This window comes from Babylonia areolata, chromosome 20 (genome assembly GCF_041734735.1).
Source record: "Babylonia areolata isolate BAREFJ2019XMU chromosome 20, ASM4173473v1, whole genome shotgun sequence".
NCBI lineage: Eukaryota > Metazoa > Mollusca > Gastropoda > Neogastropoda > Buccinidae > Babylonia > Babylonia areolata.
Window position 1 is genome coordinate 33,383,141 of NC_134895.1, and position 20,832 is coordinate 33,403,972.

A 20,832-nucleotide genomic window follows, 5' to 3' on the forward strand; every position below is an offset into this window, starting at 1 on the left:
GGGGGGGTGGGGGTTGTTGTTGTTGAATTTATCTAATTTTTAGTTTACGTCAGTGTAAATTACCGTGACTGACTGGACTCGAAACGGTTTGGAAGTCAGTTGACACTGACATGGGCCTACTTCAGTTCTCAGAAACCCACCTTTCTCCAGATAAAAATTTTCTTGTTGGGTTTATTCCCCACATGCAGCAGATAGTTCTGGGTTACATGGTTACCAGTAGCAGGGTATCATTTTTGAAATTCTGATCTAACTGTTAATAGTCCAACACACCACCGCCACTTCACACTGCCGATGAGGTCAGTACACCGCCGGCAGGCTGTCTGACGCGGAGATGATGAAACTTTTTCGATAGCAGATTGGAAAAATGCAATGCGAACTACTGAATCAAACAAAAATAATAAGAAGCGTAACTTAATCGAGCGCACCGCCGAGGGCTCTACAACAAGCAATGCCACAACGACTTCTGCTGCTGGTTTCAACCACTATATTATGTTTGTACAGTTTCCGGTAAATTAACAATACCCATGCAAGACGACAAACTTGAACCAAGTTCGTTCACTCAAAATGGCTGGAGCAGACGATACGAAGTTCGAATTGTCTAAAATTCTTGATGGTTTTGCCGGCGCAGAAGGGCCTGTGTTTGACACGTGTGGCAACTTTTACATGGTCGCACCAGAAGTCGAAAAGGATGGACAGTTTGCAGGTCAAATTCTCAAAGTGGACTTGGACACACAAAAGGTTTGTTGAACCACAGCTGACCTGGATCCAGTTATCTAAGAAATTTTATCTTCAGGATCAGGATCAGGATTTGGGGCGTTGTTATACATACAACTTAGCCATTTTTGGCTTTTTATGTCCCTTCAGGTTTTACTCAGGCCTTTTTGTTGTTGGTCAGGTCATTGACTAGCTCAGTCATTTTATCCATCAAAGTCGTATTTCGTTTTTGTCAATGATTCATGTTTATCAATGAGGTTCTTAAAAGTATTTATACTGGGTGCATATTTAATATTGTTTGTTAGTTTGTTCCAATAATTTATTACTCTTTTACTAAATGTAAACTTTCTTAAATTTGTTCTGGAGTATTGTTTAAATATTCTGTCAGTACTGTTTCTTGTAGTGCCTACCTCCGGAGTACAAAAAAGCATGCTTTGTTTACAAAACACATTAAATATTTTGTACATCTGTATCAAGTCCCCTCTAACTCTTCTTGCTTTAAGTGATGGTATAGTTGTAAGTACTTTAATCTTTCTTGATAGGAATAATCTATTATGCTATAGATCAGCTTTGTTGCTCTTCTTTGAACCCGTTCTATGGCTTGTGACTACTTTATTTGTGTTGTGTACCATACAGTGTTTCCATATTCTAGGATAGGTCTAACTAATGTTTTACATAACCGTAAAAAAGTAACCTTATCTATAAATGTAAATGCTCTTTTGATTATTCCAATCATTATGTTCGCTTTGTTTATTCATACTATTCAGTATTTGTTACATGTTTGTCAAACAATAATTTTTTGTTAAATGTTACACCTAAGTATTTTTCCTCATCACATTTTGATACTATTAGTTTTACTTCTTTATCTCCAATTTTCATTATATACTCATTCTCTGGGTTTGATTTTCCAATATGAAGTACTTTTCCTTTTTTTCGCATTAAAATATAGATTCCATATGTCAGACCATTTTACTAATGTTTCAATATCTTTTTGTAAATCCTGATTGAATTTTGGAGAGTTGTATAATTTTGTGTCATCTACAAAAAATTTACATGTACTCTTTAGTTCACAAGGGAGATCATTTATGAATAAAGTAAATAGTATAGGTCCTAATATACTACCATGTGGTATGCCACTTATAACATCAGCTTTACCGGAAAAGGAACTATCAATCCTAACCCTTTGAGTTCTTTTTGTTAGAAAGTCCATTATCCAACCAAGTGTGTTTCCTGTTATTCCTTAAGATTCCAATTTCTTTAGTCGCCTTTCATGTGTTGAGTCAGATGCTTTTCTGAAGTCTAAATATAACACATCTATGTTATCTCCCTTTTCTATCTCTTTTGTGAAGTCCTCCATCACTTCCAGAAGTTGAGTCATACGATCTATTTTTTCAGAATCCATGTTGGCACTCAGCATACAATCTATTATCAGTCATGTGCTTAACAATAACCTCTCTTATGAATGATTCTAATATTTTACATATGAATTATGATACATGTTAAGCTCACTGGCCTGTAATTCCGTGGGTCTGTTCTTGTTCCTTTTTTGAAAATAGGTATAACTGTTGTTGTTTTCCAGTTGGTGGGCCCAGTTTTCTCAATTGATTTATTTATGCTGTCACCCCTTGTTCATATGGGGCTATGGCCTTAGTGAATAAACCATCTGAATCTCTCTCTCTCTCTCACACACACACACACACACACACACACACACACACACACACACACACACACACTGTTTTTAGCTTGGATAGTTTATACCCATAGAAACACACAAAATGTGAAAATATTGTATAGAAAAAAACATAAATGGATTTACAATGACCAGAAAATCATCATCCTTGTGTACTGCACTTCACAGGCAACAGTGCTGTGTGAGCCCTGTGTGAATGGCCATGGAGGGATACCTGCTGGCTGCCAGTGTGACAAGGATGGCAACATCTTTGTGGCAGACATGCGTCTGGGCATCCTGAAGGTGTCTCCAACAGGTGATTTTAAACAGGTGTGTGTGTGTGTGTGTGTGTGTGTGTTGATACTGATTGATTGATATGGATTCTTATATAAAGCCTATCCTCGGTCAGAGACCAAGCTCTAAGCGCTTTACAAATATGAGGTCTTTTGCACAACAGGCTGCCTACCTGGGTAGAGTCGACTGACGGCAGCCACTGGGTGCTCATCATTTGTTTCCTGTGTCATTCAGTCAGATCAGTATATGTGTGTGTTAGTTCCACACCCATAATCACTACAGAGATATTAAATCAGGTCTGTGAAGATGGGATGGAATGGCAGTTTCAGTTTTAAGGTGTCAAAGCCTGTAGAATTATCCAAATAGCAATATACACAACACCACATCTGTTGTTACAGAAAAAAAAAGCAGATGCCTGACCTGTGCATAAACCGAACATGCTGGTCAGGCCTTGAGAAAGGCAGACAAGTACAAACAGTTGTTCGGGTGAATTGGGGAAGGTGAGGTGGGGTGGGAGAGCAAGAGACAAGGAACACAACTCATAAGACAGAAAATTAGAATGAATAAGAACAGGGGATGGGACACATGATGAAGTCATTTTATAGAACTTCACAGTAAGGACACACACACACACACACACACACACACACACACACACACACACACACACACACACACACACATCACAGAATTTTTTCAAAAGTTGAAATTATTGCCGTGCAGCTTGCAGTTGTGGACAGTGAGGGACGGACGATGCAAGGCTGTAATGATTGCAGCTTCGATTACCTTGGCAACCTGTGGGTGACAGCGCCAGCTGGGAATATAGCACCGGATAATTATCGACGTTCTTTGGAGGTAATAAATGAGTATGCAAAATGGAGAATAATGGTAGTCAATATTAAGAGAGAGAGAGAGACTTGTATTAGTTGTAATACTGTTACTTGCCCCACTTCGCCCACCAAAAAAAAAAGATTAAAATAAGATTTAAAAAAGTAAATAGATAAATTAAAAAAAGAAAAAAAGAAAAAATTTTTTATCACCTGTAAAATTCACATTGAATGAATATGGAAAGCGCCTCGCCTGTGGGGATGCTTTTCATTATAAATAGCATCCCCATCTTCAGGAAAGTCTGTGTTTTGTGCTTCCATCGCTTTGTTTCTGGGTTGTTTTTGTTTTTCTGTCTGTTGTCTCCATTCTTATTTTCTTTCTAGCTAGTCCATTCACCAATATTTATTTATATGAATTCTTGAATATTTTTTTTCTTTTTCTGGACATAATAACCTAATATTGGCATTCACCCTATGTTCTTTTTTTTTCTTTCTTTTTTTCATTAAGAATGTGTAAGCTGCCTGCTAGCATGTTTTTGGCTTAGTATGATGGGTTTAAAAAAAAAAAAATTATTATAATTTGTTGTATTATGTACAAAAACTGTGTCCAGGTTCTTATTTTCAATCCACTGAATCTGAAGAAAAATTGACGAGATGGTCAACATCAGAGGCATTTCCTAAGTTCATGTGCATGAATATGACTGTACTCATGCCTGATTTTCTTTTCCAATTTTCCTTCTCTTTTTTAATTTTTAGGTTCTATGTGATCAGTACCGTTTTCTTTTCAGCCCTGGCATGAACTATGCATTTAGCTGAGCTCTTAGCATCAATGCTCAAAGCTCAATGATGAAAATAATTTTGTTTCCATGATTTTTCTTCCAGGAGCCATTTGGTTCAGTGTACTGTTTGACAAAGGATGGGAAGGTGGTACGAGTCGATACAGGCATTCGTTTTCCCAATGGCATTGCTGTGAGACATGACAGCTGTGGAGAGCCCTCACAGCTGATTGTGGCAGAGACCCCAACTAAACTCTTGTGGAGTTACGACATCAAAGGACCAGGCCTTGTCAGCAACAAAAAGGAATGGGCAAAAATGCCAGGTATCATTATAACTTTGTAAACTATGTACATCTCTGAAAGCTGTACTGACATTCATTGCTTAAAAAATCACACATTTATTTTAGTACTTATAACTAGTTGTTTCTGACTCACTTGGCATTGCATACCCCTTCTCAACTGCCAGTCAGTTTTGATCTTCCTGACATAATCTTTTTTGACCATTTGCTTGAAATATTATCAGAGGTGGTTTGTATTTTAAAGGTTTAGACAGTTGTTTTTAATCATTATTCTCTGAATTTTAGAAAGTGAAAAATAAACATTCAACCAATTATTTGTATTCTTGAATAAAAAATAAAGAATTTCAAAAAGCAACTTTTGCATTTGAAGTTTTCAGCCAGTTGTTTTATTCTTATACTAACTCATAGGATGTGTTATAGTATTTATTAAACATTTTGCTGTATTCCTAAAGGTGTTTTGTAATTCATATATTTCAGCCATATTCTAAAGGAGGTTCTTTTTATTTGAAACATCCAGCCAGTTGTTTAATATCTTGTTTAATACAAGGTGGTTTGTATTTTAAATATTCAGTTAGTTGTTTATATTTACATGTATCTTTAATATTCTTAAAGAAGATTTTATATATTGAGGTAAATTTTTTTCCCACTTGAATTTTTTTCCTTTATATTGTTAAAAGGAGAAATGAGAACTCTTGAACATTCTGCAATGAGGACAGACCTAGCATTCCTGGAAGAATGTTTCTTTATTCTTTTTTTTTTTACTTGTACTTTTTTGTATTCGGGTAGTTCACTAGTTGTTTAATTTTGTTAAACAAGGAGATGGTTTGTGATCCAGTCAATTTTCATTTCAGGTGATCTTGAAGGAGGGGCAGATGGCATGGATCTTGATGACAAAGGAAACCTGCTGGTGGCCCATTGGGGGTCAGGACACATTGAAGTCTTCTCTCCAGATGGGGGCTCCCCAGTGAAGCGCATTGCCTGCCCCTTTCAGAAACCCAGCAACCTTCATTTTAAACCCCAATCGTCCACAGTCTATGTGACGGAACACACTTATCATGGCCTCTGGAAGTTTGAATGGGAAACTTGTGGAATGCCTCAGTTTTGTGACTGGAAGGTTTAAAAAAAAAAAAAAAAATCTGCTATGCTTTGCCATAAAAGTCTTCTTTTAGCTTATTTTGACAATACTTGTTTGGGGTTTTTTTGTGTAATATTTAGATGGATCAAGATGCACTCAAATGTTTGAGTCCTGCTATTATGAATTGGTGAAATATATTTCACAATTTAAAAAAAAAGTTAACAATAATTCTGTTGTTGTTGTTTTTTCAGTTGCTTCATACATTTTCCATCCTGCTGCATCAAGCTGCAACAGCATGTGCAGAGCACTGGAGAGAAATTAAGTCCAAAAAAATACTTTTCTTTTCTGTGTCTGATCCCAGCACCTCCCACTTCATGCTTAATCATGTGGAAAATGCAAGTTTTGCTATCAGTATGTAAATTATATCAGCGCTTGAATGATTGGGTTCCATAAGGTCTTTTGCTGTCATTTTTTTGTTGTCGTTGTTTTTCTTTTTTCTTTTTTTTTAGTTGCTATAAATCATAGTTGTTTGGGTTGTTTTTGTTTTTTTCACAGGATGACATTGACTTAGAACTTTCATTGTTTATACAAGCAACATCTTGTCATTGTAAATTGCAGAAACTTTTACTGTACTCTTCCAGTTATGACTGGTGGTTTTGAATTCAAAAGCATTAAGTTGAACATTAAATCTAATGCAAACATTGAAAATAATTCTGAAAATGTTTTTTAAATAATATACTAGTAATAATTGTGAACCACTTGTCTCTCACAAAGTTGCTTATATATATATATATATATATATATATATATATATATATATATATATATATATATATATATAATGTGTGTGTGTGTGTGTATATATATATATATTTTTTTTTTTTTTTTTTTTTTTTTTTTTACATGCAGCTTACAGTAAACATATGAATCTGAAAGTGGTCCAGTCCAGTTTGGATGAACATGTCGTTCAGGAATTTGATATATTGCAATGTGAAAATGAAGATGATTTTTATGCCATGTTCAATTATTGACAATCAACTTTTTGTGATTTTTGTGATTAAATCTTTTAACTCTTATTGATCTACATTCCGATGACTGTGGAAGTGTTGTTCTGACATTTGCTTTGAGTCCCAGTCTGGATCATTGCTTGCATTGTTGACAGTGTGTTGTGATTGTACTGAGAAGAAAGATGTGTGTGTGTGTGTGTGTGTGTGTGTGTGTGTGTGTTTTCTTTTCCTTTCTTTTCTTTTCTTTTCTTCCTTCAGAGGTGATTTCTGATATACCTCAGTTTGATGTTAGTTTATGGGTGCACATGGCTATCTTGGTTCGAAATCCTGAGAAATATTTTAAAGATGAATTTATATATATTTAATACAAGTGCTTATCTTTACTGTTATACCTGTATACATTTCAAAATAAAAGGCAAATATCAATTGTTGGTCTGTTTTGAATGGTAATGAAAAGGGGACCATGCAGGTGAGGAGACTGCAATCAGCTTATTTTCTTTTGAACTTTATTATTGACAATCGATCCTCATAACATAAAAAAAGCATTCATCTTAAAAATCCATCAATTATCTTTCAAGTGTATCTGAACCTTTGGACATTTTCTTCTTCAAGAGATCTGCAATTTACCTGAAGCTTGAGACGGTCTAGTGGGTGAGCCTCTTCACCCATCACTTGCACTGAAGAGTCATTATTGATGGTCATTGATCCACTGTTCACTGCAGCAGGGAAGAAAACACTCAACTCCTTTGCTCACATAAAAACAGTGTGGCATAAATTTGAAATGCAAACAAACAAATGTATACCAGTGAATTAGAGTACTGTGGTGTAGTTGATCTTACCAAAAATAAACAATACCAAGAGGAAAGAAATCCTGATAAAGTGCAGTGACAACTTAACATGTGCATGTAAGTTAAGTCATATTTCAGTGAGGTTACAGCTCTTCACTGACAAGCATACACAGCACAGTCAATGGGTTAACAAACTGATGCCATAGACATTTGTGAATGCTCTTTCAAAACTCAGTCCCACTCAGACACATTGTCAACCAGCCATTCAACCAGTCATCAGATCATCCACCGACTGTCATATATGACGTGTTGAATTTGAGAAATGATGGTCAGTCCTACCCACTCCTCCACAAATCTTTTAGAATTCCCTAAAGATGGTAAAAGGAAGACGAAATGGATTTACAATGACCAGAAAATCATCATCCTTGTTTACTGCACTTCACAGGCAACAGTGCTGTGTGAGCCCTGTGTGAATGGCCATGGAGGGATACCTGCATCATCTTTGTGACAGACATGCGTCTAGGCATCCTGAAGGTGTCACCAACAGGTGATTTTAAACAGGTGTGTGTGTGTGTGTGTGTTGGAGGGAAAATGAAAAATAAACCCCAAATGACGTTTATTCTACAGCTCGAGTGTATGTGATGTGTAGTTGTGTCAATTCTTCATTACACATGCATACAATTTGTGTGTGTGACTCTGTGTGTAAGTGTGTATTATACTAGTCCCACACCCATGATCACTACAGGGATATCAAATCAGGTCTGTTAAAAAAGGGTGAAGATGGGATGGAATGGAAGTTTCAGTTTCAGTTTCAGTTGTTGCAATGCAGCTTGCAGTTGTGGACAGTGAGGGGCGGACCCTGCAAGGCTGTAATGATTGCAGCTTTGATTACCATGGCAACCTATGGGTGACAGCGCTAGCTGGGAATATAGCACTGGATGATTTTCAACCTTCTAAAGGGGTAATAAATGAGTATGCAAAATGGAGAATAATGGTAGTCAATATTAAGTGAGAGAGAGAGAGATGCTTGTATTAGTTGTAATACTGTTGCTTCTCCCCCCAACCCCCAAAAAGAATAAAATAAGATTAAAAAAAAAAATTTAAAAGGAAAAGTTTTATCTTACGTGTAAAACTTGCCTTTTCTCAATTACTTGTTGATGAATGAATATGGAATGTGCCTGTCCTCACATCTGGTGTCCTCCCATGTGGGGATGCTTTTAGTTAAAAATAGCATCCCCATCTTTTGGAAATTGTGTGCTTTGTGCGAAAAATTATCACTATTTCTGGTTTTTTTGTTGTTTTCTGTTCCTTTTCTTACTATCATCTCTTTCTTTTTTTATTTTCTTTCTTGCTGGTCGTTTCACCTATATATTTTAAAATAACTTCTTGAATATTTATTTCTTTTTGCGGGGCATGATTACTGGGCATTCATCCTTTGTTGTATTCTTTTTGTATGAAGAATGTGTGAGTTGCCTGCTGGCATGGTTTAGGCTTAGTATACTGGTTTTTGATTTTACATTATAATTAGTTGCATTATGTACAAAAACTGTGTTTGGTTTCTTTTTTTCAATCGTCTGATTCTGAAAAATTGAAAAAATGGTCAACATGTCCTAGGTTCATGTGTAAGAATATAACTGTACCCAAGCCCGATTTTCTTTTCCAATTTTCCTTCTCTTTTTTAATTCTTAGGTTCTATGCGATCAGTTGTATGTTTTTCAGCCCTGGCATTGCACCATGCATTCAGATGAGCTCTTAGCATCAATGTTTTATGCTGAATGATGATAATAATTTTGTTTCCATGATTTTTCTTCCAGGAGCCATTTGGTTCAGTGTACTGTTTGGTGAAGGATGGGAAGGTGGTACAAGCCGATACAGGCATTCGTTTTCCCAATGGCATTGCTGTGAGACATAACAGCTGTGGAGAGCCCTTTCAGCTGATTGTGGCAGAGACCCCAACTAAACTCTTGTGGAGTTACGACATCAAAGGACCAGGCCTTGTCAGCAACAAAAAAGAATGGGCAAAAATGCCAGGTACCATTATAACTTTGTAAACTAGGTACATCTCCAAAAGCTGTACTGACATTCACTGCTTAAAAAAATCACACATTTATTTTAGTACTTAATTAAAACTAGTTGTTTCTGACTGAGTTGGCATTTCATTCCCCTTCTCAATTGCCAATCAGTTTTGATTTTTTTTTCTGACAAAATCATTTTTAACCAGTTGCTCAAAATATTATCAAAGAGGTTTGTATTTCAAATATTTAGACAGTTGTTTTTAATAATTATTCTCTATAATTTCAGAAAGTGAAAAATAAATATTCAGCCCATTGTTTGTATTCTTGAATTAAAGAAGCTACTTTGCATTTGAAGTCTTCAGCCAGTTTGTTTTTATATTCTCATACTAACTCATAGGATGTGTTATATTGTTTATTAAACATTCAGCTATATTCCTAAAGGTGTTTTGCAATTAAAAAATTTCAGCCATATTCTTAAGAATGTTTTTTGTATTTCAAATATCCAGCCAGTTATTTAATATTCTTAAAGATGCTTTGTATTTTAAATATTCAGTTAGTTGTTTATATTTACTTGTATCTTTCATGAAGGTAGTTTGTATTTCTTACATTTTGTCTTTTTTTAATTTTAATTTTTTAAATTAGCATCTTTCAGAAGACTGAGACAATTCATTTTCTTAAAGAAGATTTTAGATATTGAGGTAATCGTTTGTTTCTACTTCACTTGATTTTTTTCCCTCTGAATTATTTCTTTAAAAGGAGAAATCAGAGAACTCTTCAACATTCTGCAATGAGGACAGACCTAGCATTCCTGGAAGAATGTTTATTCTTTTTTTTCTTTTTTTTACTAAAACTTTTATGTATTGGGGTAGTTGTTTAATTTAGTTAAACAAGGAGATGGTTTGTGACTCAGTTAATTTTCATTTCAGGTGATCTTGAAGGAGGGGCAGATGGCATGGATCTTGATGACAAAGGAAACGTGCTGGTGGCCCATTGGGGCTCAGGATACATCGAAGTCTTCTCTCCAGATGGGGGCTCCCCAGTGAAGTGCATCGCCTGCCCCTTTCAGAAGCCCAGTAACCTTCATTTTAAACCCGTCATCCACAGTCTATGTGACGGAACACTTACGAGTATCATGGCCTCTGGAAGTTTTAATGGGAAACTTGCGGAATGCCCGTTTTGTGACAGGAAGATTTAAAAGAAACATGCAGTGCTTTGCCATTAAAGTATTGTTTGACTTTACTTGGACAAAATTTGTTTGTAATTTTTTTGATTGAATCAGATACACTCAAATGTGTTAGTCCTGCTATTATGTATTGGTGAAATATTTTTCACTTTTACTGTCTGGTCCCAGGACTATTTTAATGGCTTTTACCACCTCCATGCTTTATCATGTGGAAAATGTAAGTTCTGCAACAAGTATGCAAGTTATATCAGTGAATGAATAATTGGGTTCCTAAAGGTCTTTTGCTGTCTTTTTTTTTTTTCAAGTTTGCTATAAATCTTTTCACTTTTTTTCTCTTCTTTTTACAGAATGGAAATAACTTATAGACTTGTAATAATCGGAACCACTTGTCCCACAAAGTTTTTTTGTATAAAAATATATGTGTTGTTGTTGTTGTTTTTAAACAATACATGCAGCTTACAGTAAACACAGGAATCTGGAATAGTCCAGTTTTGATATATATATGTCATTCAGGAATTTGATATATCGCACTTTGTGAATGAAGGTGGTTTTTAAGCAAAATTCAACTGTTGATTATCAAACTTTACTTTTGTGATCTAATCTTATAACTCTTATTGATATACATTCAGATGACTGTGAAAGTGTTGATCTGACATTTGTTTTCAGTCCAAATCTGGATCATCACATGCACTGATGACAATGTGCTGTGATTGTGCGGAGAATAAAATATGTTTGTGTGTGTGTGTTTGTGTGTGTGTGTGCATTTTGTTGTTTTTTCTTTGAAACTGAGTTCTGATATACCTAAGTCTGATGTTAGTTTCTGGGTGCATATGGATGATATTGGTTTGAAATACTGAGAAATATTTGAAAGATGAATATACATAAATTTAATACAAGTGCATATCTTTACTGTTATATACATTCTAAAATAATCGGAATGAAAAAGATGAATATATATAAATTCAATACAAGTGCATATCTTTACATTTACTGTTGTATACATTCCGAAACAATTGGAATGAAAAAGAGACCATGCGAAAAAAAGGGAGACTGCAAGCAAATTATTTTCTTTTGAACTTTATTATTCACACTCGATCCTCAAAACAAAAAAATAGCATTCACCTTACAAATCCATCCATTAGCTTTCAAATGAAGTTGAAATCCTAACAAATGGATGAAACAAGAGTGCTTAAGTGTTTATCATCAGTACTACAAAAAACATTAGTCTTTCTCATTAACACATATTTACTTCTGCACAGACTGTTACATGTTGCTAATTTGCCTCGAGAGCTTTTTGTAGTGCTTCGTAACACTCAAGGGCGATCTGTGCCTCAGCCTTGGCTTTATCAGACGTTGCTGCGCTGATCTCCTGCTGGGCCTTGTTAACTCCATCCCTGACAGCCTGCAACAAAACAAAGCATAGCTTGATGTTTCACATTCATAGTAAGTGATAATGATAATAATAATGCAGACTGACGCTCACACCTCCCATGTATGCATCAAACACCCCATACATGAACAAGTGTGTGAAAGCACACACACACACAATACAATGAGCACAAGCACATTTGTTAATATGATGGTAGGTGGAATGCAAGAGACAAGCTTCAAGAGACTTCAAACTAAACCGTGGAATTCAAATTATCGCCGAGTGTAGTGATGGAATATACACTTGGTAAAGTATGAGGTTGACTTGTGAACAAGTCTTTTCTTTTTCCAGTCCCTTCCATATACCGTAAAGTTCGGTCTATAAGCCGCGACTTTTTACCCCAGCTTCAACCTCTGTGGCTTATACAATGATGCGGCTTATTTGCGGATTTTAATGATCCCGGGAGTGTCACGTTCTCGTCTATTCTTAGCTGCCCTTCAACTCACCAAAATCATGATTTCTGTCCATGAATTTTTGGATGAGCTTCAGGATAGTGTGCTAACTGTTCACGTTTTATAAATCAAATCCGCACACATTAAAGCCCTCAGATCACTGCAACCTGTTCATCCTGATCCTCAATTCAGCGGCACTCCTCTCCATTCCTTTAATCCATTGACTGAAACAGAAGTTCATGAAATCCTAAAAGAAATGACAGTAAAATCCTGTGAGCTCGATCCTATACCAGCCTCGGTCTTTTCCCAATGTGTCTCACATCTTCTCCCCACAATCACTAATATTGTCAACTCATCCCTTCTCACTGGAATGTTTCCATCCACTTTCAAAACTGCAATCGTCCGGCCTCTTCTGAAGAAACCCAACCTTGACGCAAAGATTTTGAAAAACTATCGACCAGTTTCTAATCTTCCATTCATGTCCAAACTCCTTGAAAAAGCTGGCCTCAAGCAGCTTAACAACCACCTTTGTTTCAACAATCTCATCCACCCATTTCAGTCTGCCTATCACGCTGACCATAGCACCGAAACCACTCACCTCCACATTCTGAACAATCTACTGATAGCGTCCAACTCAGGAAAAATTTCCCTTCTCACTTATCTCGACTTGTCAGCCGCCTTTGATACGATAGACCATTCAATCCTTCTTTCCCGTCTTCATTTTACATTTGGTATCAACGGCACTGTTCTAAACTGGTTCAAATCTTATCTCACTGATCGATTCCAGTCTGTCATTGTTGATCATTTCCAATCTGAACCCGTTAAAATCGAACATAAGTCCCACAGGGATCTGTTTTAGGCCCAGTGCTCTTCACACTGTACACTGCTCCTCTCGCTGAAATTATCAACTGCCATAATATCAGTCATCATTCTTATGCTGATGACACTCAACTCCAGAAGAGTGATACCCCTGAAAAATTGTTGTCGCTCTTGCAAGAAACATCCAACTGCTTCCTGGACATTCAAAACTGGATGACTCGAAATAAGTTACAATTGAACGCGGACAAAACTGAAGCAATGATCATAGGAACTAAACAAAAACTGTCTTCCATCACAATTGACACAATCAAACTTGGCAGTACATCCATCCCTCTTTCCACGTCAGTCAGGAACCTCGGTGTTGTCCTTGACAATACACTGTCCATGCAAAAATTTATCAGTCAGACATGTCAGTCCTGCTACTGTCAACTGCGACGCATCAGTGCCGTCCGGAAATATCTGTCCACTGATGCAACATCTAGACTTGTCGTTTCTCTCATTCTCTCTCGCCTTGACTACTGTAACTCTCTATTGTCTGGTATGCCTGCTTCATCCATTCAGTCCCTTCAGCGCATACAAAACTCTGCTGCCCGACTCGTCCTCAGAAAGAAAAGATCTGAGCACATCACTCCTCTTTTGCAACATCTCCACTGGCTCCCTGTCTCACACCGAATAAAGTACAAGATCAGCACTCTATGTTATAGATGCATTCACAAAACTGCCCCTTCCTATCTCTGCGGCTGCCTTCACCTCTACACTCCATCTCGCTCACTGCGATCGGCCTCGGATCCACTCTGTTTACGCATACCCAGATTCAAACACTCGACTGTTGGCCGCCGTTCTTTCTCTGTTTCTGGACCTTGCGATTGGAATGAACTTCCTTTTTCGCTTTGTCAAGTCTCCACACTCAGCTCTTTCAAGTGTGGCCTTAAAACCCACCTCTTCCCAAAATAGCCTCCCTTACCTGCCCTTCCTTGTCTTTAGTTTTTACAGTATTAGAGTTATGCATGCGTGTGAATGACTGGTGCGAAAGCGCTTTGATTTGTCTCTGCACAAGATCCAGCGCTATATAAATACCATTATTATTATTACTATTATTATTATTAGATCAGCATTCAGTTCTACTCTGCTCAAGCGAACACCCTCATCATGCTGAAAACGCGATGTTATGCCTATGATGCAGCCTTCAAATTGCAGGCGATGACCTAGCAGATGACAGTGCAAGCGACGAACCAGCAGCGACCTCCACCTTCATGTTCATGAAGTGGAAGCGAGGCTGAATTCAGTGACAAGATGGCGGAGGAAGCTGTGCTGGTTCTCTTCAACTCGGACACTGAAGACGAAGATTTTAGTGGATTCAGTGAGCAGGATGACGTTGAATAAATGTGACTATCCCTAAATTACGGATCTTATTTTCGTTGTGTTTATTTATTTAGTTTTTTTTTTTGTGGCACTAGCAGTATTTTCGCTTGCTTTTCTTTGTGTTGTTCCTGCTTGTGTTTGTTTCATAACCTGCAGTATCGACAGCTTTTCTGTAGTATCAGTATGTGTTCCGGTACCGGAAATAAATGCAGCTTATAAACCAGTGCAGCTTATGTATGTATAAAGTCCAATTTTTTCCAAAATTTAGTGGGTGTGGCTTATATACCAGTGCGCTCAACAGACCGAACTTTACGGTATGTTGTTTTCTTTCTTAACAAGCCGCTTCCAAGTGGACCAATTCACAATGTATACCGCAACCATACCATCCCTAAGTGAAAAGCAAGACATTTCCACAGAAATACCTTATCTGTCCATGATCATATTTCAAAAGCCATTTAATGATAACCAGTATCACATCTAATGTCCCCATACATCCCAGACAACAATACTGTAGTTTTCTTTTACTGACGTAATTGTTTTGCACCAGCTCTGCACAAACCCATATCATGCCCCTTCCACTACAACTGTAAGGGAGATTCAATCAAGGTTCTGTGTTTATGAGTCTTTAAAGTTACTTTTTTTGTTTATTAGAACAACAATTCTGAAAGTCCAATAGAAAAACACAAGACACAGAACTGAAATATAAAAGTAAGTTCATGGTAGAATCTCTGGACATTCTCTTCTTCAAGAGATCAATATACCTGAACATCGAGACGGTCCAGTGGGTGAGCCTCTTCTGCCAAAACTTGCACTGAAGAGTCATCATTGATGGTGATTGATCCGCTGCTCACTGCAACAGGGAAGAAAACACTCAACTCCTTGATGGCTGAACTTTGCTCACATATAACTGTGTGGCATAAATTTGAAATGCAAACAAATGTATACCAGTGAATTAGAGTACTGTGGTGTAGTTGATCTTACCAAACAAAATAAACAATACCAAGAGGACAGAAATCCTGATAAAGTGCAGTGACAACTTAACATGTGCATGTAAGTTAAGTCATATTTCAGTGAGGTTACAGCTCTTCACTGACAAGCATACACAGCACAGTCAATGGGTTAACAAACTGATGCCATAGACATTAGTGAATGCTCTTTCAAAACTCAGTCCCACTCAGACACATTGTCAACCAGCCATTCAACCAGTCATCAGATCATCCACCGACTGTCATATATGACATGTTGAATTTGAGGAATAATGTTCAGTCCTATTCAATTCTGCACAAATCTTTTAGAATTCTCTCAGTATGATAGAATGGTTTGTTTCAACCATATTATTTATTTGACTGGGTTCACGATAAAAACAGCAACTAGAACAAAGACCATTCTAACAAAGTCTATTTCATTTATCCTAAAAACTGCTTCCAAAGTTCCCCAACAGTAAAGTCGTAATATATAGTTTAATCAGCATTTTTAATTCCATTTTACTTTAAAATGATTTTTCCTTTTGACTTTCAAATAAAACCAGCAAAATATTATTTTTGAGTGGTTAAGATCACTCCAGACAGTGCAACATGACTGAAATATTTATTACATTCATGCCTTTACAGCACATTTGAAAAGCATACTATATAAGAACAGGCAACTGTGCCTTCCATCAATGCCAAGGAAAACTAAAATTACTACTTGTGTAACCTTACCAAAGAACTTTTTGTTGCTCCCATCTTCCTCAAAGACAGTGACAACACCAGGCTTCAGCACAGCCAGGGATGGGACATGGTTAGGCAGAATACCAAAGCTTCCACTGAAAGATGGAACATCAACTTGTTTGACGTTTGCTTTGTTGTAGAAAACCTGCAAATAAAGCAGAAAATCAGTTTATAAGAGAATAAAAAAAATGCATGCTACTCAGAAGCAGAAACCAGCTACACCGGTACAAAATATCAAAGTATTCACAAACTGTTGTTTCTATCATTATTAATCAGCAGACACATTTCTTAAAAACAAAATTCTAAAATTGTTAGGATAATACTTAGTTTTGTTAGAACCCAAACATAATTAATAAATACATTAAAAAAAAAAATAAAATAAAAAGAGAGAGAGACAGAGAGAGAGAAAAAAAGAAAAATAGCTATAATCTCATTTGAAAACAAGCTTACAATCATTTTGTCTCATGGACAATCACTGCCTTTCCTATCAACTTCATACCATCAGCTTGATCAGGTGAACTGTTTTACCAAATCATCTGGTAAGTTGAGCTCTTGAAATGTAGAACAATACCTGCAGGAAAAATGCAAACATATCCCTCCTGCCACAGGACAATCTCAGAAGCAATCTCAAGGCATTATATCTCGAGTTCCTCGGTTCTAAATCCAGTCTGACCCCATCTCCCTTCCCATCCCGTACCTGCCTCACCCTATAGTACTATTTCCAAACTAAACTTTCCTCCACCTTTAAACAATGCACTCAACATTTTACATATGAATCCTTGTAACTGTGCTCCATATAGCAGCTCCCCCACACTACCCCCTACCCCCATTTCCACAATGACATAATTATCAATAGAATGTTGAGAGATATGAAGAAAGAATCTGAGAAATATTCATCTAATTTTCAACATCTGCAGACATTCTGTTCCACTCTGGAAAGAAGAGTCTTTTTGTTTTGTTTTTTAAATTGCCTCCATGTAGTTTTGGGGAAGTGAACATCATAACTCATAATGATTTTGATAATGGCACTGCACTTCTGGAGAGTGGAGAAGTAATACGCCTTGTGCTGATGGCAGGCCATGAAGGAACTTGTAGAGGACTTTCAGCCTTACTCTTTTCATTACTCAATGCAAGGATGGGCCAGTGTCAAGTCAAGAACTGAAGAAGTATTTCTCCTTGGATGAACATTTGATGAAAATGGCAAGACCCAGTGAGCTGCACATAAACTGGCTCAAGTATGCTGATGATAGTGATAAATTACTGATACCATCTATTGTGCAAAGGTCTCTCACACAGGGTATATTTGAGAACAGGTCAACAAACAATGGTAAGTCTGCTTGATGGAAGCATTAACCAGTAGAGTACCTATAAGACGTCAACTGACGTCCTACAAAAAGTGTTACCGTAGTGCATATAACTATACGACGTCCACTGATGTCCTGCATATGTTCTGATTTTTCCTTCATTGGAGTTTGGTTCAGTTCACATAAACAGACTCTGAACGGTTAGTTTGATGTGTCTGGATTACTAAAATGCTATTTAAATCAACATATATCAGGTAGAAGACCGCTTTCTATTTGATAATAATTTGCTAACTGTCCACGTGATATGTGTGGAAAAGGGCGTTGCATCATGTGCAAAAAAAGGCATTGAAAACTGCATCCAGTAAAGTAAACAGTCACAGTCAGCAGATTCACACAATTCTGAAAGCTCTGCTTGTGATTATGGACAGCTTTCGCGATGGAGGGGGATCTCTTTTGTCTGACGATTGGTTTGAAAACAAAGGTGATTGACAATGACAGTGATGAAACTGACAGCCCATTTGATGGTAATTAGTCCATCTATCCAATCAGACAGCATTTTTGAACAAATGGCTATGACTGACAGAATACGTGCAGCAAACGTTGGAAGAAGGGGAGGAGAGGGAGAGGAGTGATGTAAGATGACAGGTCGAATGCCAGCCAGAGTTCATTTAGGGGGCGTGGCTGTTGGTGACGAGTGTACTCTTATTCAATGCAGACTGTTGGAAATCAACAATCGCCAATGCTCCACAATTTTCATGAAACACAGGGTGGAACCTGCACTGGATATGAAACACATGCTTTTTGTTTTTAACGCTTTTTTGTGTGTGCTGAATCAGGTGGTTGACTTGTTTGAAGAGGTGGCAAGCTGGATGCACAGCAGACACTTTAACCAGCCCATGTGCAACTTGAAAGGAGTGAATGTCATCAAAGAACTTCACCCTCTCACTTGCGAATGCTCTTAGCTGTCAAAAAGCTTGCCAGCTCAATTTCTGAGGCCATGACTGACGTTTTACGTAAACTATACCTACCTTTATCATTGATGGGACAGGGATTTACTTACATGTCTGCACAGGGTGTGATTTGTTTGTTTGTTCTTTTTTTATAAACTTATAGCCTGTTCTAATTTATTCTACAAGTGTAATCTGGTAATACTTTTCATAGGCATGCTGTTTCTAGCTGTATTTTGTTTCTTCTCTTTATGGATGTCATTATGTTGAGGTGGAAATATACTTTTTTGTTGCACAAAAATTATGATCTTGACTTTACATGCCTGAACAGTTATCTACAATCAACCTAACTGGGAAAAAAGCCAAGGAGCAGAATCTTCTCATTTTCCTTCATAAAAACGTTTACTTTCTTACTGTATCACCCACAGCTTTTGTGCTAGAACTTTTTGTGATTTATTACCCCCGAATCCTCAAAATTCCCTGGCAAGGGGAGAGCACTTTTTTTTATACAAAATTCTCTGGTACTGAACTGGTTAATGTTCTTTCAAATAAACAAAGTGCTCAACTCTGCTTTGCACAACTTGCAAGCAATATTGTTGATAAGGGATCCCCACTTCAAGCTGCTGCCAAAGTGATGCTAAAGACTGTATACAGACCAAAATATTTGGCACCAATTACAGGGCAGCAGTGTGGCAGCAGACAATGTGGACAAATAAGCACTTCTAAACATGGAAGGAATTTCTTCCAGCATTGTTCATTGGTGGCACTGTCAGACTGTGGTAGAATCAATTAGCAACTGGACTTCTGAACCAGTGTTCACCATTGATCAAGGTCCGTGGCCCAATTTCAGCATGGTGTTGTGACAAGGGAAAGGCACTTTACTTCAACAGACTGCTGGAGAGTTCCACAGCCATCTTGGATCTTGCACATGCGTATCTAACTTTTACTCAAAATCGCAAGCAATGCCAAAGGCGATCGACATAGGCAAATGCAGCACACATGCGCTGTCCCCCATTTCTTCAGTTGATAGGCTCCAATGCTATAACCAAACTCTGTACAATATATGCACAATAAAAAAAAAAGAACAAAATATGAAGCAAAAAGTCAAAAAAAAGAGGCCTCCTGTTCGAAACATTCTGCCTCTCTCAATTGCCCTGTTGCTCAAAATTTCGGAGAGCCAATCAAATTCGTGAGTACAGATCATGTGACATGCCTCTATAAGTCATGTCAGCACGGTACTCTGAGACGGTCTATTTTCCTAACTCAATAGGCAATACTAGTGTGAATGGGTTCCTGGCTTCGGCTGGGGAAAGTTAAACTAATAAAGGGAAGTATGGAGAGGATTGGCCCCACCTTCCTGTGTCAAGTCTTAGTGACAGTGGACATAAATTCACTGCCTTGATGGACAAAAAACCTTTAATCAATTAAAAGACTATGGGACCTTTCACCTTTCACGTTTCTCTGGTGGCAAGCCTGGAGGTCATCCTGATGTTTGTTGGCAGCGACATTCTTGATTCTCATACCGAACTGTGCCATGGGCATTGAGTCTAGGGGTGGATGACAATCCATTTTGCAGAATTTGTTTTTTGTCTGATTTACAGTTATATTTATAAACACACACACACATATATATATACACACATATATACCAAGTAGAAAATGGATCGAGGTTCCATTGCTGAACCTTGGGAAGTGCATCACTCTATAAATAAGCATTTTGGCTTCTTGGAAGGTGAATATATATTATCATCTATTATATAAATTGTAACTACGACAGGTACGCATGGGCCTACGCTGCACTATCATGAATCTGTGACCGGCAAGTCTCTAGGACAAACGAGTCCAGTTGGCCGGGTAGCAGACAACACATTCCCAAGGTGCGTGACAGCACACGTTCCGTAACTTTAAAATAACGTTTAAAACTCACATCGCTGGGTGATGCAAGGGTGAATGCCATTTCAGCATAATTTCTCTGCTGGAGAAAAGCCACCCTTGAGGTCTGGCGACCAAGAGCTGCAACCCTCAACCCGTTTCTCAGCAAGCTTGCCATCTTCGTCAATATGGCGATCCTGAAGGGCGAAAGGGGACAACACTCTCAACATACATAGAGGAGCGACAGATGGTTTGTGAAGCATGGAGCAGATGAACATGCATCAAAATTACCACTCGCTGCATTTGGCATTTCCCCTCTTTTTCCTCATTCATTCTTCTGGGTTTTGT

At 37.5% G+C, this 20,832-nt stretch overlaps 3 protein-coding genes across 3 annotated transcripts; 2 read left to right on the top strand and 1 right to left on the bottom strand.

Annotated features, from left to right (window-relative positions):
- Window positions 1-356: 356 nt before the first annotated feature.
- On the top strand, window positions 357-6,442 carry LOC143294900 (diisopropyl-fluorophosphatase-like). Its single transcript, XM_076606417.1, has 5 exons — window positions 357-738; window positions 2,576-2,716; window positions 3,404-3,535; window positions 4,390-4,606; window positions 5,434-6,442. The coding sequence occupies exons 1-5, from the start codon at window positions 565-567 to the stop codon at window positions 5,700-5,702; spliced, it is 933 nt and encodes a 310-aa protein (XP_076462532.1). The 5' UTR covers window positions 357-564; the 3' UTR covers window positions 5,703-6,442.
- A 685-nt stretch (window positions 6,443-7,127) lies between these two features.
- Window positions 7,128-11,360, top strand: LOC143294589 (diisopropyl-fluorophosphatase-like). The gene is made up of 4 exons (XM_076605964.1): window positions 7,128-7,133; window positions 9,267-9,483; window positions 10,394-10,540; window positions 11,317-11,360. Exons 1-4 carry the CDS (start codon window positions 7,128-7,130, stop codon window positions 11,358-11,360), a joined length of 414 nt encoding a protein of 137 aa, XP_076462079.1.
- A 351-nt stretch (window positions 11,361-11,711) lies between these two features.
- On the bottom strand, window positions 11,712-20,696 carry LOC143295427 (ATP synthase F(1) complex subunit delta, mitochondrial-like). The gene is made up of 4 exons (XM_076607118.1): window positions 20,540-20,696; window positions 16,353-16,506; window positions 15,414-15,502; window positions 11,712-12,052 (listed from the first exon to the last, which is right to left on the bottom strand). The coding sequence occupies exons 1-4, from the start codon at window positions 20,660-20,662 to the stop codon at window positions 11,924-11,926; spliced, it is 495 nt and encodes a 164-aa protein (XP_076463233.1). The 5' UTR covers window positions 20,663-20,696; the 3' UTR covers window positions 11,712-11,923.
- Window positions 20,697-20,832: the final 136 nt, after the last annotated feature.